This window comes from Homalodisca vitripennis, chromosome 3 (genome assembly GCF_021130785.1).
Source record: "Homalodisca vitripennis isolate AUS2020 chromosome 3, UT_GWSS_2.1, whole genome shotgun sequence".
Lineage (NCBI taxonomy): Eukaryota > Metazoa > Arthropoda > Insecta > Hemiptera > Cicadellidae > Homalodisca > Homalodisca vitripennis.
In genome coordinates, this window is record NC_060209.1 from 4,474,880 (window position 1) to 4,499,693 (window position 24,814).

Sequence of the window (24,814 nt, forward strand, 5' to 3'; positions counted from 1 at the left end):
TTATGTTGATTAATGTTGAGTTGAACAATACATTTTGTATAACCATAGAACTATGCTCACTAGGTAACAAGATGACTAGCATACACTACTTTAGTAATATTAAACAAATATTGGTTGATTCTGGAAAACATTATCAAGAAAGTCTGTTATCACTGTCCTTGTACGTTCTTCAATCGTATGAACAAATGTGTAATTCCGCCACAATCATGAAACGTAAGTAGATACATAATGTTTTGTATTCCACAATGCTTATTCTTAAATCAGTGTTCATATTCACAGTAATACTCCATTACTTTTTTATTTTATTCATATTTTAAATCATTTGTTTATTACCAACTTACAAAATATTAAAAATACTTTGATAAAACTTTGGTGTTTTCATCTTGTGACAAACAATTTACTTGACTCATGCAATTGTTTTGTAAATTTCTGAATTCTAATTTATAAGTGTGCAATGTATTGTTCTAAATCACAGGAATGTGAGCTTATAGTATTTATTTATTCTCTGATATTCAAGCTGAAATAATAATTTTCAAACTCAAAAACTTGAAAACATTTACAATGTTAAAAAGTAACATTCTGGAAATATTTTTAAACTACACCCATGTGCAAAATATCATTGAAAATACGCCATTCATGTAATCTGACAGATTTCAATTCAAATTCATTATATTAAAAATGTCAATTGCAGTTTATATAATCTTTGTCATTAGTATCAAAACTTTGGAGGGGGGAACACGTGGAGAGTCCTTCCCAGGAAAATTTTTGAAAAATATTGACTTTGAAATGACAGTTCTATAAGCAGGTTCTTCATTGAAACAATGTTTTACTGAAAACACGTGTAAAAATATAATTGAAAACTCATAGTAAAATATATAGGTACCGTATTATATAAAAACTTATTATCAGGTTTAATTTGCTTTATTTTACACATACTACTATTATTAAATGTGGTCTATCACATCACAACGTAAACATTAACTTTAAAATTGTAGACTTGTCTCTCTTTACAGTACATTACTGTATAACAATCCAAATTGACCTCTTGCTTAAAGGAGGTATACTGGAACTGAAAAAACCCCAAAGTGTTATAAAATTTAGGGGGGTGACAAAACTGACTTCAAATATTGGGGGGACGCGCCCTCATGTCCCCTATGGTGGCGACGCCTGTGGTTTGTATATAGATGAATTATTCCATTAAGTTTCAATTGAACTAATAGTTACTGAAAGTAGTAGAATCACTCAACATTTTTTTTTGTCATTTCAAAAACAAACTTTAGTTTTAATACTTAAAATAGTATGGTGTTGTTGAGTTGAGCTCCAGTTCACCTTCTTCTTAGTGCAACATCTAGAATCTGATGTTGGTACAGACTCGTCTTCTGGAGTCACGTTCATCTGAGGAGATCCAAAAAAGTCAGTGACAAAGAAGCTCAAACGAACTGTTTACTATGTTTCAACATCAGATATACTTAGACTACAAAATATAGTGTAATATAGGTGAAGAGGTATTCTCAGTGTCTCATCAGGTACACAATTTAGTGAAGAAATGGAGCGGAACTGAACATTCACATTGAGTCAACCTTCCCCACCATAGCTACTTTATGTGCAGTTTGTTGTTATTACCGAATAGCTAGGTAGAAGCTAAATTGTGAGGCATGTATGTTTAAAAAATATCTACTGCGTAAACTTAACTCTGTGAAGATCTGTTATGTTTATTTTTTTGTTCATTTATTTTTTAATTTTAGGGCTCTAAACACAGATTTAACTCTTTGAGGACAACACAACTAAACAAGCCTCCAGGTGAGAGTGAGAAAGACAAGCTCCTGTAGAGTTGTCTTGTGAAACAGTTCCAAAGTGACTGTGTGCATATTTAACTCTTTGAGGGCAACACAACTAAACAAGCCTCCAAGTGAGAGTGAGAAAGACAAGCACCTGTAGAGTTGTCTTGTGAAACAGTTCCAAAGTGACTGTGTGCAGATTTAACTCTTTGAGGACAACACAACTAAACAAGCCTCCAAGTGAGAGTGAGAAAGACAAGCACCTGTAGAGTTGTCTTGTGAAACAGTTCCAAAGTGACTGTGTGCATATTTAACTCTTTGAGGACAACACAACTAAACAAGCCTCCAAGTGAGAGTGAGAAAGACAAGCACCTGTAGAGTTGTCTTGTGAAACAGTTCCAAAGTGACTGTGTGCATATTTAACTCTTTGAGGACAACACAACTAAACAAGCCTCCAAGTGAGAGTGAGAAAGACAAGCACCTGTAGAGTTGTCTTGTGAAACAGTTCCAAAGTGACTGTGTGCAGATTTAACTCTTTGAGGACAACACAACTAAACAAGCCTCCAAGTGAGAGTGAGAAAGACAAGCACCTGTAAGTACGTAGTTGTCTTGTGAAACAGTTCCAAAGTGACTGTGTGGTTCTTCACTGTTCCCATCATAGTATGACCATGTATAATAATGTATTGTTCAAAAATATATGTTTCTGATGTTTCAAAACTTTCAGTTATACTGGGTATCTGGGAAAAAGTCCTACCCCCTACCAACTGACTTATGAATAGAGATGGAGTGATTTACTTTGAGGGTTGTTTATATTACCGACTGAGGAGTTTTTTTATGTATGAAAATTGTTGATTTCCTCTGCACAGATTGCATCCCGAGCACAAGTCACGAGTATGAGAATCACAATCACACATCATACCGATACATGCGAAGTGGGATACTAACAAGAATATTGATTTCGGCTCTTTCATTGGCACCCTGTCGTGTCATCTGAAACAATGAGACAGGAAGGCGATGGTCAGAAGGGGGAAGAGGTAAAGGCAAGCCGCTTCCAGCCCTATGTTTTGGTACTAGACCTTAGTGTCGTGGAGTATGTACGAATTTTGTTGGTTGAGGTTTGTTTAGTTGTTATAATCTTTTTAGGTTTCCTAGTTTTAGGTTCGCAGTGTATTATGTTGGCTTCTTCCCATTTCACGTGATGATGTCCAGACCAGCAATGTTGAGCAGTTTTAAACTTTTTCACTGGTCCTTTTTTGTATTTTTTTATTTTTGTTTTCTTTAATTCTCACATTTAGTGGTCTTTCTGCCATGCCAAACTCCCTATTACAAGAACATGTTATACTAAAAACAGTTTTTTTGAGTCTTATATGTCTTTTTTTGTTTTTACGACATTTTCTAATAATGTTTTGTGTTCTAAAAGCGGTTTTAATATTATATTTTCTGCCTTATCTTCTAATTTTCTCCGTTGATTCTGGCACATAAGAGATCGACATGTGCGTAAATTTTTCTTTGTTTTCATTCTCTAGCTCTTGGATTTTCCTATTGTATCTTTGCACTTATTTTATTCCAGACTCAACAAAACAAATGTAAACTAAAACCATCCATTGGAATCGATGATAGAAATTCCGCAAGTAGACAGACACACTAATAATGGTACACTTTTCTCATACTCACTCCCACATCTCATTTGATGCAGTTTTTTATGGTTCGACTAGTAATAGAAATATGCCAAATATTCTATTATTGCAGAAGAGCGCTATTCAAATCATTTCAGCTCTAAAACCATAAGACAGTGTAAGAGATCTTTTTTCTAGTTTAGGTATTTTAACAATTTATGGCATTTACTTTATGGAAACCATTGTGGCAGTAAGGGAAGCCAATGATAGATTACCAAAACTTGGCTCCTATCATAATTACTTAACAGGAAATTGGAACCAACTGGCAGCTCCAAATATCAATTTACAAGAAAAAAACACTGGTTGCAGGTATACAGTTTTATAAAGAATTGCCACTACATATTGTAGGTATAAATAATGATTTTACGTTTAGGAAAGAATTGAAACTATATCTTATTGAAAAGGTTTTGTATTATTTTGATGATTTCTAATGAAATTTCATAGGATAGTTAAGGCATTGTTAATATAGTCTATTGTAAATAATGATTAGCAAAAACTGTGATGTCACCATTCAATGTTTATATGTTTATTAATGTACAAATTGTGAATAAAGTTTGATTTGATTTGAAATATAGGCATATATGAGGACATTTCCTTGCTGTTACCCCTCTTAAAAGCCTGGCAGCCTCTGGTATGCTGTTTATGTTTTTTGCAAACATTTCTCTAGGTTCTTCTTTATTTTTTTTAAATTTCTTTCTTGTATTCTTTTTTCTGGAAACAGTTGTTTTTTGACCGAAGTAGACTTTTCAGATTTGTGAGTGTGTGTCTTTCTTGTTTGGGATAAGTAGGCAAACACTATCACAGTGCCAGAACTACCTTAGAAGAAGATAACAATAATCGGAAGCAGGCACATTTATTACTGAAAAAACTTACCAGACCATTTATTTATATATTTGTTAGATTAGGGCAACAAACATTACTATGACACCAAACTTACCTTAGACAGGAAGTAAATTATAATGGCCGGAAGTAGACGTTTTTTGGCCAAAGTAAACTTTTCAGACCTAACATTTTCCTAATTAGGGCAACAATGCAAAATCTACTACAGCATCTAAAATTCCTTAGACCAGAAGTAGATTACAATGGCCGGGAGTAGTAGCTTTTTGGCTGAAGTAGACCTTTCAGATAAATGTATGTACATGCTTTCTTGAGCAGAACAAAAAGGTAAATTGCGTCAGGAATATCTTAGAAAGGAAGTAGATTATTATGAATTTAAATAAATAGTTTTGACTGAAGAAGATCAACAATTTTCTTGATCGGGTAACAATATGAACGCTAATTCCAAGCATGTAGCTCCCACTCCTGGATATAGTCATCAAGAATCAACTTTGTTGTGTCGATATTACACACCTCACACAATTCATTAGCACACACATTCACTTACTCATCCAGGATTAACATCAAAGAAAAAAGCTGATCTGGCCCCCAGTTACTTCACATCCTTGTTTGCCAATATGATTATTTTTAGGAGATAGTGCTTTAAACATTGAAAAGTCTGTACATGTATATAATATTCCTAGTAAACAAATGGACTGATAATCATAATTTTGTGTATGTTTTTCAGTAAGTTTATTATTGAAGTTTTCATCGTGATTAGTTGGTTTAAGTAAAGATATTAGTTTAACATACAATATTATCTCTCTGGAATAAAACACTATATCTTATGTTGGTTTCCAGATATTTTATATATTTTGCATTAAACAATAAAGTATAGATTTTTCTGTCTAAAAAATTTCTCAGCATAATTCTTTACTCTAGGAAAACTGTTATTTTCTGTGCATAAGATTGTTCAAAATGTTATTCTGTATTCTAAATAGAACTAAGTCCTCAAAATTTATCTCAGAATCCGACTGAGTATTTTGTCTATACTTGTAGAACTAAACTTGTGTTTATAGTTGAGATTTTCTAAACATAGGTCATTAAGCAAGATTTACTCACCAAAGAAGACAATATATAAATATTTTCATAACATTCACAACCACTCAAGTATCTTACACCTTCAATATTAAGCTCAGTTAAATAAATAAATATATATATAATTTGTATAAGTGGCAATAGCCTAATTTAATTTCAATAAGCATTGAATCTCACAAAAAGTACTTGCTTCCCCGGGACTCGAACCCAGATGTCTCACTTGCCGGGTGAATGTGCTACCATTACACCACAGAACCCTTACTTTTTACGATTCAATTATTTTGTATTTGGCCGTATCTGTGACATATGTGTTTAAATAACCAAACTAACATATGGTCGGAAGACCAAATACCTGCCAAATGACTTCTATTTATATTCATTAAATTTGTATAACTGGCAATAGCCTAATTTAATTTCAATAAACATTGAATCACAAAAAGTAATTATTATATATTATATATATATATATATATATATATATATATATATATATATATATATTATATATAATTTTATATATATATTATATATATATATATATTATATATATATATATATATATATATATATATATATATATTTATATATCCAAGAATTTTACAAGCAAAAAAATATAGTAACTAAAACTGTTTAAGGCATCTAAAGCAAAAAACATATGTCATAACAAACTTCATTTTATAAAAATATCTCAAGAAAAGTGCTGTCAGAGCCAACTCATACCACATAAGCCAACACATAATTAATTCCTCCAACTCATTAACAGTGAAGATGGCAGGCCTACAGACAGACAGCTGGTGTGCAAGTGTGAGTGACCTGACACCTGCTGTCACAGCAACCTGACCTACTGTCAAATCAAATCATTTCTTTAATGCTTTTAGACAATATATAACATTGTATAGCAGTCGTCATATATTCAAACAGCAAATACTCTACACACTCACACACAGTCAGACTTAGATTTCACTCATTCACACTATCTTTGGATCCAGATTTTAAATTTTGGTAATTTAAGATATTTTTAGATATCCCAGCGACTCATCATAAACTCCTCTAGCGAATAAAATGCTTTTGACACCAACAGGCATTTGAGACGAGTTTTGAATTGGATTTGATTAGTTGCATTTTTTACACTTTCAGGGAGCTTGTTGATTAAGCCGACGCCAACCTGATGCGGTAAATGCTGAGATACCGCCAGTCTATGACTATGGACTCTAAAGTTGTCCCTGGCTCTAGTTTCATACTGATGAAAGTCCCTGCCCCGGACTAAAGTGCACTTCGATTGACAGTACAGGATCACATGAAACATATAGAGACAGGGCAATGTCAGCAAACCTAGCTCCCTAAAAGAGTCCCTACACGACTCTCTGTAATTCAACTTTGCAATAATTCTAATTGCCTTTTTTTGAAGCCTGAAAACGCGTTTCATCTTGTGTTTGGCACAGCCCCCCCACAGTCTCAAGCCATACGCAAAGTGCGGATATATGAGACCGAAATATGCCGTCATTAAGACTTCAGGGGAACAGTATTTAGCTAGGCTTCGCAAGGCAAATATGCCAGAAGTAATTCTAGCACATATATTGTTAACGTGGTCGTCCCAGGTCAGACCTTGATCAATGTACATCCCCAGGAATTTCGTGGATCTAGTTTCCTCTAAAAGGACATCGTCCACAAATACAGCAGGTTGCCTTGCAAATTCCCTTGGTCTTAGGCAGAAATTGATGACATTTGATTTTGATTGGTTCGTTTTCAAATTCCTGTCAGTAAAATACTAAATGCATGAAGTCAGTTCCACAAATGATGTGATTTCCAAATCTTGTGTAGTTTTTCCTTTGAAGCAAAGAGTCGTGTCGTCGGCATACTGAATCAGATCACCATGCTGGATCACTGAGTTAAGTCTACAGACGTAAACCAAAAAAAGAATAGGCCCAAGAATAGAACCCTGAGGGACACCGTGGGCTATTTTAATTTTACTAGAGATGACATTCGAAATCTGCACGCATTGATCTCGATTCTTAAGATAAGAAGCAAGCCACGCGTTTGGCAGACCCCGAACGCCACATTTTTGTAACTGGGGCAACAGTGTTTCATGATGTACACAGTCAAATGCTTTGGATAGGTCAAGAAATATGCTGAGCACTTGTTCTCGCCTTTCCAAGCCATCAACAACATTGTTCAAAAGACTGTTTACAGCGTCAATTGTTGATCTTTTTTTCCTGAAGCCAAATTGTTCAGGATTTAGAATTTCATTGCTTTCTAGAAAGCTTTCAAGTCTTTCACAGAAAACCTTTTCAAAAATGTTGCTGAAAACTGGAAGAATTGAAATTGGACGATAATTGCTGGTTTTGCAAGGATCGTCTTTTTTAAAAATCTGTATAACTTTAGCTGTTTTCAGTAGACATGGAAAAGTTGCAGATTCAAATGAAAAGTTTATCAATTTTGTGAGTGGCCTCAAAATGTACCTAAAGCAACGTATGAGTAACCAAACTGACATCCCGTTAGCGTCACACGATTTCTTTGAATTCAACCCCTGTACGACACGAGCTAACTCCTCCACACACACAGGGGCCAGAGCCATGGATGCAACCGGTTCCCTAACACCAATTTCATGATATCGAGGTTCTGAAATTGACGAATCAGTTGAGGCCACAGAAGAAAAATAATTATTAAACTCGTTGGCAACCTGCAACTGATCATCAATTACGCGTTCATTAATTTTGATTGATATAGACTCAAGGTTTCGGTCCAAGTTTGATTTTTGTGCCGATTCATTGATTATTTTCCATGCAGTTTTAGAAAAGTTTTCACAATTTCTCAGGGCTCTATTGACGTCATGAGCTTTAGCAGCTTGAATGACTTTTCTATAGACTCTTCGATATGATCTGTAAAATGTTTTAAAATTTTCGTTTTGTGTTTGGACAAATATTGAGTGAAAAAATTTGAGTTTGTCTCTGGAAATGAGAATCCCTTTAGTTAACCAGGAATTATTTTTGGGTTTGAAATTGTTTTTGGTTTTTTTAAAAGGACACGAAACGTCTAAATAACAAATGAAACGGTCATTGAAAGCTTGATACATGTCATTGACATTCCGTCACAATAGCTGACGGTAGCAACTGACTGACTGACTCTTGATTGTCACCTAATCAAGCTCATATAATATTGACCAACTGCATTGACAAGGGAAGCCCTATATTGACCACTAAGAGATTGGCAAACTTAGTTTAAAAAAACAGTATATCACAGTAACAAACCCCTATATGATCACTAAGAGACGGGCAAACTTAGTATAAAGAACAGTATATTACAGTAACAAACCTCTATATTGACCTCTAAGAGACTGGCAAAATTAGTATAAAAAACAGTATATTACAGTAACAAACCTCTATATTGACCTCTAAGAGACTGGCAAAATTAGTATAAAAAAACAATATATCACAGTGACAAACCCCTATATTGACCACAACGAGCACTGTCTAATAATGGCAAACCCTAACGTCTCTTTCTCCATTTGAGATATTGTTTTTCCCAAACTTAAATATTACCCACATTGGCCTGGTAAAATAATAGACAATCTGCTCAAGACAATGAAAAATCTTTAAAATATACCATTCTTTTTTTTTGTGATAACAAAACTGCCAATTTAAAATCTAATGACCTATTCCTGTATGTTACACATAAATATGTGTATGGGTTACCCAAGACAAATAATTTTAAAAACAAGATATTTAATAAGGCGCTACAAGAAGCTGAGGCAGCCATAGGCTCAATCACAGGTGCTCATTTAACTACTCCCCATAATTTTTCTCGAGAAGTTGCTCCTGAAGAAACTGACGACACCTCAGTTATAAACAATGTTCAAGATAAAATCAGAGAATATAAACTATCTGATGATCTTGACCTTGAAACTTCTCTGACTTTAGCAGTAGAAGCCAGCAATGCCCTACTTAATGATACTAACCTCAAACTGCAAAACGATAAACTTGCATTCCTACTCAGGGAAGCCAAAAATAGTAAATCTTCATTACAGCAGGACATGGAAAAGCAACTAGAAGAATTGGAAAAAAATGCTCATTTAATTACACAAGATAATGAAAGAACAGGAGTTATGGGATAACAAAGTCATGTTGTCAAAGCTGGAGGAAGATGCAGAAAAAAGCAGCTAAATTTTACTGACCAAATAAACAAATTTAAACTTTACACTAACTGCTTTCTTGACAACTTTATGAGCTCTAACTTTAATAACTGTTTAAATATTCCAATGAATAATAAAATCAAATCCACATTGCAAAGAAAAAAATCCATATTCCTCAGTTATTAGAGGAGTCATGACCAAAACCACAAATAACGGCTAGATAAGTAACCCTTTGCAAAAAAAGAACGTGTTCAGTGTGTCTCTCAAAGCTACAAAGTACAAAGCTAGTATTCAGGACATGATTCACACAAACATATTTGCAGGTGATATGCAAATGGTTGAATGTGGCACTACATTTCCCCTTCAACTCAGTAACGGCCCTCCCACAACAGCCAAATAAGGAAGAAAAATGAGAGCATAGAAGACTTCTTCTCAAATCATATTGAAGAATATAAAACACCTCTAGAAAGATCTAAAAAGTCCATGGAAGACCTGACTTTGCACGAAGCAGAGCATGAAGAAAAACTAAACTTTCAGATCCTACTGATGTAACTTTTTTAGAAATAAGCCACAAAAGTCCATGCAAAATGAAATTCAAAAATTAAATCACCACAAAGTCACAGTAAAGAATATTACAATTCTGCATCAGCATTGACTGACTTTCTAACAAACTGGACCGACTCAACCATTTCCTCACCACTACAAACCCTGGCATATTAGTACTTACAGAAAATGATTTAAATAATAACACCATTAAGGAGGCTTGTCTAATTAACTACATTCTTGTATCAGCTTTCAGCAGAGAAGCTCACCTCAAAGGAGGTGTTGCTATTTATAAACACAACAGTTTTGGGACCATAGTTAAGAGTCTTGGCATAGAAAATCTTAGTAAAGAGCTAATCTGTGAAATGTCAGAGATCAAAGTAAGCACAACAAATAAGAAGCACATTTACATTCTTGGGGTATATCGTCCACCCAGTGCATCTGTAAACCATACCTTTGCCAACCTGACCACCCTTCTTAATAGGGTACCTCATGATAATAGTGGCATTTGCTTGGTTGGTGATCTCAACATAGACAGCTTAGATAATTCAAGGAGAGAAAAGTTGGCTCTTGATGACTTCCTTGCTTCGTATTAGATAACTAGACTGAACCTCCCACCAACAAGAATCTCCATCAGTTCTAGTTCATCCATTGACATGGTCTGCACCAACCTTGACCATAACAGCCTTAAAGTTGACATACTCTGCTCGGGCCTCTCTGACCACACAAGACAACTCACCACATTAAATATTCTAACTCTGCCCAAAAAACAGGATTGTTAAAACATGCAGTTACAAACTCTGCCATCCGCTGAGTAATTTAATAAACAAGTCTTTGACTAAGGGGATCTTCTCTTCAAAAATGAAATTACTTAAAGTCTACACTTTACATAAAAAAGGAAGCAAACATGAGCTACAGAACTTCAGGCCAATATCCCTTGTGTACCAACATTTTTCAGTCTTGGAAAAAATTGTACTATACCATTTACTAAACAACAATCTTCTTACAGAAACACAACATGGTTTCCTAGCTGGAAGATCCACCACAACTGCCCTTACTGATTTAATAGAGCACATAATCAATAACACTGAAGAAGGAAATAATGTCACCACTACTTTTCTTGACTTAAGTAAAGCTTTTGACTGCTTGGATCATAATTTGGTCTTGGCTAAAATAAGTTCTTTTGGCATGAAGGTGACGGCATTACAATGGTTCAAGAGCTACTTTAGCATCCAAAATCAAAATCAAAATCTTTTTATTGCAGCGACATTGTATATACATTGTATGGCAAACGTCAATACGGGGTTTCTAAAATTCCAAGCATTCATACACACAATACACATTCATACTTACAATTTTACAATCACGCCTCTTTCATTCTTCGCCAATGCAGCCCACTTGGCACAGCAGAGTCAGTCTTATAATTGGGCGGTCTCCCAGTCAAATGCCAAAAACTCACCCGCATTATAGAATGCCTGAGACACCAAGAAGCGTTTGAGGCGAGTCTTTAACGCCTTAGACGTTGGGGCATGTTTAATTGAATTGGGCAGTCTGTTGAGGAACTGCACACCCGCTTGCGAGGGTAGGCGTTCATAAACTACCGTTCTGTGTCTCCCAGTCCGGTAGTTTGCTCTGCCACGCGTCTCATACATGTGTATGTCTTGGCCTCTGGTTAAGGCACATTTACTCACACAAAACAAAGTTGTTTCCAAAATGTAGAGGCACGGCAGAGTCAACAGCTGCAATTTCCTGAAAGCTTCCCTGCACGACTCTCTAAATTTGATTTTGGCGATTACTCTAATTGCTTTTTTTTGGAGTCTGAATGCTCTTTGAAACTGAGTGTTTGCGCAAGCTCCCCAAAGGACCACTCCGTAGGCAAGATGAGGATAAATCAAGCCGTAATACGCCGTAATCAGTACCTGACTCGGACAGTATTTGGCTAAAGATCTCAAAACAAAAATGCCTGAGCATATTTTTGCGCAAACATGGTCAATGTGCTCATTCCAAGTCAGCCCTCGATCGAGGTGCATTCCTAGGAATTTTGTAGAGCAGACTTCTTCCAGTGTGGAGTCATCTAACAAAATGGCCGGCTCACACTGGTTGCCTCCAGTGCGCAAGGCAAAATTTAAAACGTTGGTTTTTGAAGAGTTTGTTGTTAGATTGAGGCTGTGGAAGTATTGGACACAGTTGTTGATGTCAACAAAAGCCTGTTGTTCCAAAACTTCGCTTGACATTGCATTGAAAAAAAGAGTCGTATCATCGGCAAACTGCACCAATTTTCCATGCAGAAGCGATGATTTTATATCGTTCACGTAAAGCAGGAAAAGCACAGGACTGAGTATAGACCCTTGAGGGACTCCATATCTCAGGTCTATTGGTTTGGATGATTTATTTGATATTTGGACAACTTGGGATCTCTGACTTAGGAACGAGCTAAGCCATTTAAGAGGCACGCCTCGAATGCCGTGGGACTCAAGTTTGTCGAGCAGTGTACCGTGATCTACGCAGTCGAATGCTTTGGACAGGTCTAAAAACACACTCATTGTGTGGTTTCGACATTCAATTCCCTCTACAATCATATCGACAAGACTCACAACTGCGTCTGTTGTCGATTTGCCCTTTCTGAAACCAAATTGTTCACTTGAGAGCTGATTGTATTTGTCCAAAAAATCAAGCATTCTTATAAGAAATAGCTTTTCAAAAATTTTGCTTATCACTGGCAAAATTGAGACAGGCCGATAGTTAGTAATTGAAGCTGGGTCGTCTTTCTTAAAAATAGGAATAACTTTAGCAATTTTCAGGAGAGAGGGAAACACTCCTTTTTGGAATGAATAATTTACTAATTGGGTTAAGGGTCTCACTAAATGCTTGCAGCATTTTTTTATGAGCCATGGAGACATTATATTGAGGTCGTTTGATTTTTTGGCTGGGAGCTGCTGAATAATTCGGTGAAGCTCATCCTCAACGACGGGCGCCAACACCATTGACGATGTGGGGCTTTGTCTTTGCAAGGGGCGTACTTGAGGTTCAGATGGCCGGGGACCCCGCCCATCAGCAACGGATGCAAAAAAGTTATTAAACTGATCGGCAATCTCCGTTTCATCGTCCACAAGCCTAGACCCAATTTTAATTTTGACTGATTTATGAGTTTTCGTTTTATTATTAATGATGCCCCAAGTTGTTTTTGAAACATTTTTGGAAGAGAGAATAGATTTTGAGACATCATATGCTTTTGCAGCTTGGATCACTTTCCTGTATGTTTTTTTGTAATTCTTGAAAAAAGTTTTAAATTGTTCGTTTGAAGTGGTTTTGTAAATTTCGGAGAAAAATTTTAGTTTTTCTCTAGAAACTAAGATACCCGCTGTGATCCACTTGTTTTTGGAAGTTTTTTCGCAAACATTGATCATTTTTGTAGGGCAGCAAATGTTAATGTGGAAATTTAGAGTGTCGTTAAACAATCTAAACTGCTGCTCTACAGGTTGGAATGAATTTAGAAAATCCCATCTTTCTTTAGAAAGAGAAGTGTTGAGGTGAGCGATGTTTTCTGGCCTTATGTCTCTTACTGTTTGTTTAATTTTGGGCTCCCTTTTGAGTTGTACCCCACTAACGACGGCTTCTTGGCCATAGTGGTCTGAGACAGCTGTATTCACTACAGACACAGCGACACTTGAGTGGTTGGTGATGATATTGTCGATAGCAGATTGTGTTGTAGCCGTCACTCTCGTCGGAGTTCTGACTAGTAACTCCAGGTCAAATGACCTAAGTAAATCGACTAATCGAATTGTGGAATGTTGAGTGTTGTCCAACGCGTCAATGTTGAAATCCAGAAACAAATAGTGACAATACAGCACACAACTGATGGAATAACCAAAACAGCAACGTCCCCACCACTAGCCATGACTCGGGGTGTTCCTCAAGGTTCAGTGCTGGGCCCTGTTTTGTTTATCTTGTTTACCAGTGACTTACTAAATTATATTGACAAATACTGCTACCAGTCATGTATGCAGATGACACTGTTCTACACACCTCTCACAAATCGACAGAGCTTCTTGAGATTAACACCTTCATTTCAGTTAACATGGCCCATCAATATTGCTTAGAAAACGACCTAGTTTTCAAAGAATCAAAAACTCAACACATCATATTTGGAAAAAACTAGGAGAAAATAACAATCCCACATGACTTTGAAATTTCTTGCTACACAAAACATCTTGGACTGACGTTAGATGACTCTCTCTCCTGGAGGTTTCATATTGATTCTTTGTGTCATCAGCTGAGCACAGCAGTGTTTGCCCTAAGAAGAATAAAATCTGTAAGTACCCCAGAAGCCACTCGAACAGCTTATCATGCAATATTTGAGAGCAGAGTCTGATACAGAATTGTATGGGGAGCATCCTCAAACAACAACCTTCAACGAGTCATGGTTCTTCAGAAACGAGCAGTAAGAATAATGGCTGACATTGCACCGTGGGACAGCTGCAGAGATGCATACATAAACCTAGATTTACTGACCATCACATCTCTTTACATACTTGAAGTCATCATGCTTGCTGCTAACTTAAACTTGATAAGAAACAAAATCGTCTACAAGATATGGACTTGACTACAACTTACCTGCTCACAGGACCGCTCTGTTCGCAAAGAAACCCTCTTATGCTAGAGCTAGACTATATAATGCTTTACCTATCGAGCTCAAGACAATTAAAGAAAAAAAAACTAAAAAAAGGACTATATTCCTGACTTGTGAAGAAATAAATTTACACAATCAGTGAATTCCTTGAAAATGCAAATAGCTGCAATAACTATTAAAAACTGACAAGGAACTAAAGACAATTTATTTCCATAACATTGTATTGATTTTCATTTATATGTATTATTATGTATTTGACACCTGTTCTAAACTTGATGTTTATGAATAAAGCTTTCTGTATTCTGTTAAAATAATGATATTTGCAATGTATAATTGTATATTTCATAAACGAGCATCCTTAGTTTTCTAGTTTACCAAGAAGGAGGTTTTATTCCACAATTCCCATAACTTCCAGTTAGTCTCATTACCAACACTCTCGAGTCTGTAATATTAATGTTATTATGTTAAGTACACTGATCAGGTTCAAAGTTCCAATTACTTAAATGAAAAGAAGTAAAATGCCACAAACACAACTTTATCATTTTACTTCTGAAAAGAATAATTTTTTATACTGTTAAATATTTTAAACGATAATTAAAAGATACTTAAATTATACAGTTAATCCAACCAAAGAACTGTAATGAATTATATAAACAGTTGATAATACATTTTTGTGAGCTATTTGTTTGAAAATATTGAGTAACATTTCATTAAACTACTTCATATAATTATTTTATTTTATTTCTATGTAATGCTCTCTACTGTATAAGTTGGAAATAGTAACTCCTCCTCCTTTTTGCTGTATAATACTGAAAATATCAAAACTTTTGAGGAATATTTATTAGACATCTTTAAGTTGCTTTAACTGTTTTTATTTTATTTTTCTTTCCAAGATGGAATACTAGTGGACAACTCAAATAACAACCAGTGTCTTGTAGATTCTTTATAAAATAAAACCACTAATAAAAAACAATCAGTTGATAAATCAGTTCTGTGCTTACAACATGGAAAAGTTTCTAAGTTTTGAGTTTGAGATTAAATAATAAACTTCAAAATAACAATTACACTTTATTATACCCCTAAACAGATCATTCACCACATTACTACATTTAAATTTAAATGTTAATAAATGTCCTCTTTCCAAGGTTTTTTGCAGATGATTTAAACTCAAAATAATGAAAATAAACATTTTATACGTCCTTTTATTATTACTGCTTTTTCATTTGATGGGACATGATATATGAGTAGTATTTTTAATTTGCCCCCATACTTCAGCCCACTTTTGCAAAAGAAAAAAAATAGTTCAAAATGAATGAAGATATCCAACGATTTTTATATAAATTTTATTACTCTAACATTTAAATAAATACGAAATATGTTTATTTGACTTATGACATGTATAAAACTGTAAGGGCTACCATATATTAAAGAGTAATTTTTCTTACGGAAAGTAGCTAAGAAAGTAGCATTTTTGTGTTCTTTGATTTAATGGCTTAAAAACATGAGTTGACATGAAAAAATTCTAATCTCATTGTGAAAAATTAAGAAGAGGGTTATTTTATTTGCACTCTATATAACATCTAGACTACTCAATCCAAGCAGCTCTTACCTTATTACATTTGTGTAAATAAGGCACATCCTTGGACCTCCATTATTTGTATTACAGATCCAAGTTTAATGTTTAAAACTCAAAACAGGCTTTCAGATAGTACTAAATAAGTTTTCATAATTTCCTTTGAATAGCTTTATAATTTAATTGTATCATAATTTTTTTTATTTTCAGCATTCATGCTTACACTTATCCTTACTCTCGTAGTAGAACCAAGACCTAGGTTTGAGTTATCAAGAGAGATTTGCTCCAAGGAAAATATAGGTAAAGAAGATAACAGTTATGAGATCAGTGAGAGTGACATTTCCAGCTGCAGTGACAACCCTAGCTCAAGTTCTAGCAGCAGTTCAAGCTCTAACAGCAGTTCCAGCTCTAGCAGCAGTTTCAGCTCTAGCAGTAGTTCCAGCTCTGAAAACCTATGTGACAGTTCCAACGAAAGTGAAGACAATGATGATGATTATGAGTATTATGGCACTTACGAGTATGACTACTACAAATATTATTACTGTGATCATGATGATAAACGTAATAATGACAGTGATGATGATGATGATGAGTATGATAATGATTGTAATTAGAAAGATCAATATTAAAAGTCTTTGTTCAATACAGAACTGCTTTATCATACCTATTTGTGGCTATCTTTATCCTTTTAATTCACCAATATTATAATTCATTAGCTCTTAAAACCACATGATCCACTGTTTGGTGCCTATAGAAACTATGTTTCATCAGTAGAACAGTCAGATAAATTAACTGCAGTTTCAATTAACAACCATTTTTTTAGAATGGTAGATAGCCCTACAAACTTTTGGGTCCAATATAGTGAGTCAAAATTTCTTTATTACATGAGCATTTGGTACATCATTTAACCAGCCCACACCAATAGTATGATTTAAGCCATATTGCCATATCATACCATATCGCCATATCGCTGCTGTATACCAGCTAGTTCCATTATGGCATGTTATGGTCATTACTATTCAAAGCAGATTAAAGAAAACAAAGATATATAAATTTTTTTACACTAGCATCTGATAATGTTTATTTTTTGCAACAGGTGATGAAACTGATGAGTAATTTTTTGTACCTGTAAAGCTGGTGTTTGGTGTTCTGTGCGGGGTCAGAGGGGGGGACTCAAACTCACCATCCACCCCTGGACTATATTTTGGTGCGGGCTACTCTATGATTGGAGTAAAATGACTATGCTACTGTAAAAAATTGGAGTACCGATTCTAATTATTATTGTTTCTTTTATAGTAGTATGTAACAATTGATTTTATTCAAACTCAAATATACAATATGAATAACAAATTTTAAATACTTTTTTTATTTAAAAAATTGTAAATTAATTTGTAGTATGATGACCAAAGGCATGCCAAATAGACGCATGCTGCACACTTACCAGCCTTTAGAGGTTGGCATGCTTTCAGGGGCTTTCACTAGTATGCCAACTGATGCACTAGAGGTCCTTTCGGACCTTTTGAAACCGGCTATTAGAGAAGATCTATACTGGATGTGGGTCATTCCACAATATTTGACAAAGTTCTTCCAAATTCAATCTTGGACACGACACTAGATGCCTAACAGACTGAATTTGCCTTCATCAAACCATTTTTCATGCATTTTGGAATACGATCTGACTGGAAATGTAAACAATTCCATTAAACACAAAGGACCAACTGGTTTGGTACACTGATGGCTCTGTCATGAATGACAATTCTGGATTTGTTGTTGTGATGAACAGGCACTTCGCAATGTCTTGGCCGTCACTGCACTATATTCCAGGCAAAGATCTGTGTTATCTCTGCCTGTGCTGCACATTCCGATATTATCTGATAGACAAGCAACTTTGATGGCTCTTGGTTTTACCTCAAATTTAAACAACGTTCAGTTGTACTGGATCCTGGGACATCATGAGGTAACAGACAATAAGACAAGTGACCTATTGGCTAAAAAAACTGAGCTAAGGTCACATTTGTAGCTCCTGATCTGTGAAGACAGTCTTAGGTGGCAGTGTGAATCTGGCCATAAACTGTCCAAGAAACTTCTTGGGAGCCCTAGTCCTGCACTTGCCGGGTCCGTGTGTATTAGTCAGAGATAACTTGAGGAGGGTGATTAATTGCTTTCTGTACAGGACATGGCCACTCCAGGAGATAGGGTTCTATAACGATGAACCCTTATGTGGTCTTTGCAGCCAGGAAACTGAAACTGCTGAACAATATCCTCTTTGACTTTGTAGCGCTAGCATCTAATAGCAGAAGACTGCTGGAAGCTCAATCTATAGAGGACATCAAACCAACCAGGCTGGAAGCCACTCTTGGCTTGGGGGCCTGGGTGGACTCTTTAACTTAAGTTTTTTTTGGCATTTTTGTATAGGGGCAATTCTAATAAAGGTATTTCTTCTCCCTACTTCCTGCAAGAGTAGATGTGATTGGTGCCGCCACGTTTGAGTCCTTGTAAGGGGTTTTGAAATGTAACTTATTTACCTAGGAAGTTGTCATGGCTGATGAGGGACTGTGTCAGATAAAAATGCACTCATCTCCCTATTCCCCACTACAACAGCTGATAAATCTGGCTTTCCACTGACTTGCTATTCTAGTTTTTATCAGTCCTCAATAGTGAAAGCCCAATCCTCCTTGTGCTGTGGAGCATCTCAATTTCCCTTACAACTTAATTTCTCTTGAAAACTTGGAAATCAATTGGCCTCAACACTCCTTATAAAATTATTTTGACTATAAAACATTGCAGAGGACTATAAACAATTGTATTTTATTATTTGGATTAAATCTTGGTGAAAGTTCTGATAGCAAAACAGTGACAGGTTATTTCTATTTTTCTTTAACTCTACAAATGGCTGTATTTGTAGTCCATTTACATTTTTTTTGTTTTCACGGCTATATATATATCTTTGGTCTTTTAATTATAAAAGACAGAAGAGATATTAATAGTTAAATTTAAACTGATAAAATTGTCTGGTTCTAAATAAAATCTTCCTTTTCTAATTTCAGATTTTAAGCCTCAGTTAGGAATTAGATATTTAATTTATAGATTAAATGAGAGAAATAAGAAAGTAATAAAGTTTTGCTAAGCTGAAATGTTAATTATGAGAAGACTTTTATAAATGTAAAAATGTTCATTTATTACATATGGACAGACAATGTAATATACAGACAGTTAGTTTTTGATTGCACTTAAAGTGTGATGCCTTGAGTATCATCATATAGACACTTCGTTAAAGTAATGTGTATAAATTGTAAGATCAAATAGGTAGTATAAGAAATTTTAATACATTTTTTAGAATTAGTGAGAGTTGAAAGTGTACAATTCTTCTGTTTTTATTTATAAGCAAAAGTATCTAATTTCAAGTTTAATATTGGTTTTATTGAGAGAATTACACATTTTTAACTTGCAACAAACACATTTAAATATTTAGTTTTATTTTCAAATCTTTTTGTTTAACCTTTTAGAAAAACAGGTGACTTTTATTTAGTTTATTGAGTGACTGGTTTTTATTTTGAAGAACAAACAAACTGTTTATAAAAGTCTGTATTATAAAATATAATGATATAATATATTGAATTTATGTCAAGATGTCAGGTGTTTCATTTTGGAAAGTCCAATCTATTGAAAATCTATTATCCTATTAAATGCAACTTGGCTAGGACATTAGATTAATGGGTTTCTTTTGTCTTAGCGGTTTAGTAGTGAAAAAGTTGTTCATGAAACTTGGAAATTTGTGAAATATATTAATGTAAAAAAATAACTTTTATATCATCAGATATTTTCATGTCATTCCATTCATTTGCTTGAACAGAACTAGAAAAGGTTTGAGTGACGTGGAAAACTAAGACCAGATACAGTTTCAGACTGTGACAGATTAAAAAAAACTGTGTTAACATCTAATATAGCTTTGAAATCATTTAACACAATGTTATAAAAATTTAATAGTATCACAAACATTCAATAAATCACAGAATTTACTATTTGTATCCATCATCAACACCATTGCTCTTTTTTCTTATTCCATCATCTTCATCTTCTCCAACTTGATCCATTTCCTTGTCTTCTTCCCCCTCCCCTTCTTCTTCTGCCACTTGCTCTCCCTCTTCCTCCATCTCCACTTCTTCCTCCCCCAATGTTTCTTCCTCCATCAACTCTTCTTCTTCCTGTACCTTCTCTTTTTCCTCCTCCACCTTCTCTTTTTCCTCCTCCACCTTTTCTTTTTCCTCCTCCAACTTCTCTTTTTCCTCCTCCACCTTGTCTTCTTCCTCCGCCACATTCTCTTTTTCCTCCTCTACCTTCTCTTTTTCTTCCTCTACCTTCTCTTCTTCCTCCGCCACCTTCTCTTCTTCCTCCTCCATATTCTCTTCATCCTCCTCCACCTGCTTTTCTTCTTCTTTCATTTCTTCGCCATTCTCTTTGTTCTCCTCCACATCATCTTCTTCATCATCACCATATCCTCTTGATCTTGCATGTCTTGACATAACAACAGGGTCTAGTGCAAACGATTTAATAAGGAGAGCTAGGAGAAACACCAAAATGATTGCTGAAACATAATAAAATTTATTTTAAATTTATTGTTTTTTAATACATAATTATGAAAACAATGTACCAAAATGGGTTTAGAACAACTATTTAAAATAACCATAGGCATCCAGTATATAGAGGAAAATGTAAGGTGTAAAATATCTGCAAACACCTTATTATATATTTGGCAGATAAAATTTACACACTTGGTAGAATGTTATATGGCTATGTGAATCAAATTTTTATGTACGGTTGGGGATTGAACTTTTTAATTGTTATATATTTTATCACTTGTATAATTTTGTTTACTGGTTAGTTACCAGTTAGAACTTGTATAATAAACAAAAAAACAGTATGACAACTTGCAAAATCCGTTAACACATGAGCGAGCACGACCACTCACTTTAATGGTACGTTTTTTTCATTTTGATTTATTGTCATTTGTAAATTTTACATTGCTATAGACAACGTCAAGAAATAAAATGTATAATACATCACACTATACAAAACTATATTATACTATACATTATGTTAATTTAAAATACATAATAATATAATTAGTCTAAACATGATCGTGAGACTAAGGTAAAGTTCACACTGCCCAAAGGCCTGTTCCATCCAGACACATTTAAGTGCTTACACAAAACACAGAAAGAATACTATAATAGATTCAGGTCAGCGCAAACAGAAAAAGCCATTCAGAGAGAAACTGCCACAAATCCACCAATTCTAAGGTAAATTAATATTTGTTGTAAACAATTCCTCAAGTGAATAAAAGGCCTTACTTATAAGCCAACGTGACAATTTACATGAATATGGTTGAAGTTCTAAACTACTGAACCCTTGTGGTAGTTTGTTAAAACACTTAATTTGCAAATGTCTATGACTAGGTATAGTCTTCTGTAGCCTGGAAGAAGGTATAATAATATCGTGTGCCCTTAGAGTATAGTAGTCATGGATCTCATTAAAACAAACAAATTCATTTTGGTTTTTCTTTACATGCATTAAATTTTGAAATATAAAAATGGAAGGAACTGTCATTATATTAAAATCAATAAAACATTTCTTACAATCATCCTGATAAGCTAAATTGGCCAAAATTCTCACTGCCTTTCTTTGCCATGTAAAAACCTGGCTAGCACCCTTACTATTCCCCCACAGCATTGCAGCATACAGCAAGTGAGAGTGAAATTCACTAAAGTAAGAGATAAGCAGCATATCTCCACCAACACAAGATTTTAATTTCTAAGTAGAAAACAGGCCCTACACAGTTTTGAAATTACTGTGTTGGTGTGAGCCTCCCAAGAAAGCTTCTGGTCAAAAACCACTCCAAGCAGCTTAACTGGTTTAGAACAATTTTCTTTTACGTTCTTTTTCAAAGTGAAGAAAATTGATTCTGTTTTATCAGTATTGACTTCTAGATTATTATTATTATACCAAGAATATCAACCTCCATTACCCCATCACTATGAGTTTTTACCTCATTAAGTAATTCACCAGTAACTATAAATGAAGTGTCATCGGCATAAAGAGTGGTCTTACATGGAACATTGAAAGGCAGATCGTTAATGTATATAATAAACAAAAGCGGACCCAGAACAGATCCCTGTGGAACCCCAGCAAGGACCTCTCGAAATGTGGACTGTGCACCAGCAACCGAGACTCTGTGCATTCTGCCACAAAGATAAGTTTCAAAAAAGTGCAATGGTTCATCGATAATAACATAAAATTTCAGCTTACTGAGAAGAGTGTGATGGGAAATACTATCAAAGGCCTTGCTTAGGTCCACAAGAGTCATATTAGCACACTCACATTTCTCAAAACCACTTAAAATACTATTTACAACTTCATTCAAAGCTTATGTTGTGGATCGACCAGGGCGGAATCCAAACTGACTATTACTTAAAATATGTTTATCCAAAAATTTTAAAACTTGGTTTTTAACACATGTCTCCATTATTTTGGAAAATACTGAAACTATACAAATTGTTCGATAATTATCTATATTGGATCTATTACCTTTTTTAAAAAGTGGTATACTCTTGGAATTTTTTAAGCAGTTTGGAAAAGTAGAACAGCGAAAAGAAAGATTAATTAAAAATGTTAAGGGCCTAACAATACAATTAGCAATGTGTTTAATCACTCTGTTACTAAAACCAAAAACATCCTCACTCCTGGAAGACTTTAAGGATCTCATAATATTAAGAACCTCAAACTCACTAACACACTTCAAGTGAAAAGTTTTCTGAAGGCCTTTCAACTTTCCTCAGGAAGGACATATAACTTAAATTGCTATTATTTAATGTTCTTGGACTACGGACTACCTTTTCCCCAATACTTGTATAATGGTTATTAAATTCTTCAGCTGTAATGGGTGGAATCGGATTTTCTCGTTTATAGTAGTTACCGGCCTCTGATTTAATTACATGCCATGCAGCCGAACATTTATTTTTTGAATTTTGTATTATGCTTTCATTGTACTTGACCTTTGCTTCTTTAATTTTATATCGATGCACAAACCGGGAGCAACAAAGATGTAGTGAACACCCTAAAAGTGAATAAAATTGTTTATTATTATAAGTTCTGAATTAATACTATTATGTCACATGATAGAAGATCAGGGTACAGTTTGTAAAATTTTATGAGAAACCTTTCATTTGGGGTTTAATGAATGTCTAATCTCTTTTAGTTTTTTTTTTTTTTTTTTCATTTTGAAGAGAATGTTGAATAATCATAATTATTTCAATAACTTTAATTTTGAAAAAAGTGCACTGATTAATAACAACCACTTTGAAAACACAAAACATATTTTACATAAAATTGTTGAGAACTGAAGAAAATAAACCTACAAAATGGTTAACTAAAGAGGTAGCACAGAGATGGACAGACAGAATGCCCTTTTATTTTTTAATCCTAAAATAAATAGAGATATTCCTTGGACCAAGAGGAAATTACCAAGTTACAAGTCTCTAGAACTATCAAGGGTTAAACAAATGTTAAATCAGACAGACATATGGTGTTCCACATACAATTCCAAGAATTATCACACAGACGGGCAGACAAATAGACTGTCATTTAACCTTTCGACCCTTAAAACAAATCATTCTAAGAATGACAAAAGGAACCCACATACCAAGTCTCTAGGAATTTTCTATTCAGAGTTATGGTACAGACGGTTGGGCAATGGTACGATTTCAAGGGGGCCCTGTCAGATCCTTGATAAGTGAAAAGAATAAATATTGTGAGTGTTTAATTCTTTAAAAAAATAATTAGGAAAAATAATAAACAATATATTAAAGTTTACTTTTAAAAAAGCATTATTTTTTAGAAAATTTAAAATTATATTTTTAGTCTGAATTAATGTTATTATAATTTTCTCTAATTGCATTTTTAAGCTTCAACTTCATTAATAGTATAAAGTACTAGTATTAGTATTTTTAATTTTATCATTATGTATTTTAAGATACATGTGTGCCATGATATATTTATAAATTATTTATAAATGTAAACTTATAAATACTATTATTTTACAGATAATTCTAAAGTGGCCAGATTGAATAAAATATGCAGAAATAATCATTTTATAAAGAAGAAACAGAATATTACTACTTACACTTCATAACTGGACCTTTCCTACCTGTAGAGAATGGCCTTTTTACACATGTGTTGGATTTTATGTAGGTTAAAACTAGAAGTGATAACAATTTATTTACTGTTATGCTAATCATAGAATGATAATCTTTGCCTAAAGAGCTACTATTTTAACTTATTTTAAGTAGGACTTCCCAATTTATGGCTGTTGATAAGATGTTTTTAAGTAATGGGTGGGTAGCTTCCTTATTCAAATCAGGTGATAGACTTTCGCTCAAATCTACACACTTTCCAAAAACATTTTGTCACTTTCTTCTGGAAACCCAGTGTAAAAAATGCACAGGAAATAGCAATTAGTTTTGTTACTACTTATCTAATTCTAATCACTTCACATAATATAATCGTTCATATAGA

The 24,814-nt window shown here is 34.3% G+C and overlaps 2 protein-coding genes across 2 annotated transcripts; one reads left to right on the forward strand and one right to left on the reverse strand.

Annotated features, from left to right (window-relative positions):
* LOC124356535 (suppressor protein SRP40-like) lies at positions 1-16,906 on the forward strand. The gene is made up of 2 exons (XM_046807591.1): positions 1-213; positions 16,454-16,906. Exons 1-2 carry the CDS (start codon positions 3-5, stop codon positions 16,855-16,857), a joined length of 615 nt encoding a protein of 204 aa, XP_046663547.1. The 5' UTR covers positions 1-2; the 3' UTR covers positions 16,858-16,906.
* Positions 16,907-20,201: 3,295 nt separating this feature from the next.
* LOC124358597 (golgin subfamily A member 6-like protein 1) lies at positions 20,202-20,823 on the reverse strand. The gene has a single exon (XM_046810902.1). The coding sequence runs from the start codon at positions 20,764-20,766 to the stop codon at positions 20,263-20,265; it is 504 nt and encodes a 167-aa protein (XP_046666858.1). The 5' UTR covers positions 20,767-20,823; the 3' UTR covers positions 20,202-20,262.
* Positions 20,824-24,814: the final 3,991 nt, after the last annotated feature.

Excerpts from the sequence above, each read along its gene's own strand:
- LOC124356535 (XM_046807591.1), top strand. The coding sequence starts at position 3 with ATGTTGATTAATGTTGAGTTGAACAATACATTTTGTATAACCATAGAA. Across the intron at positions 214-16,453 it reads TTCCGCCACAATCATGAAAC|CATTCATGCTTACACTTATC; the intron begins GTAAGTAGATAC and ends TTTTATTTTCAG.
- LOC124358597 (XM_046810902.1), bottom strand. The coding sequence starts at position 20,766 with ATGTCAAGACATGCAAGATCAAGAGGATATGGTGATGATGAAGAAGAT.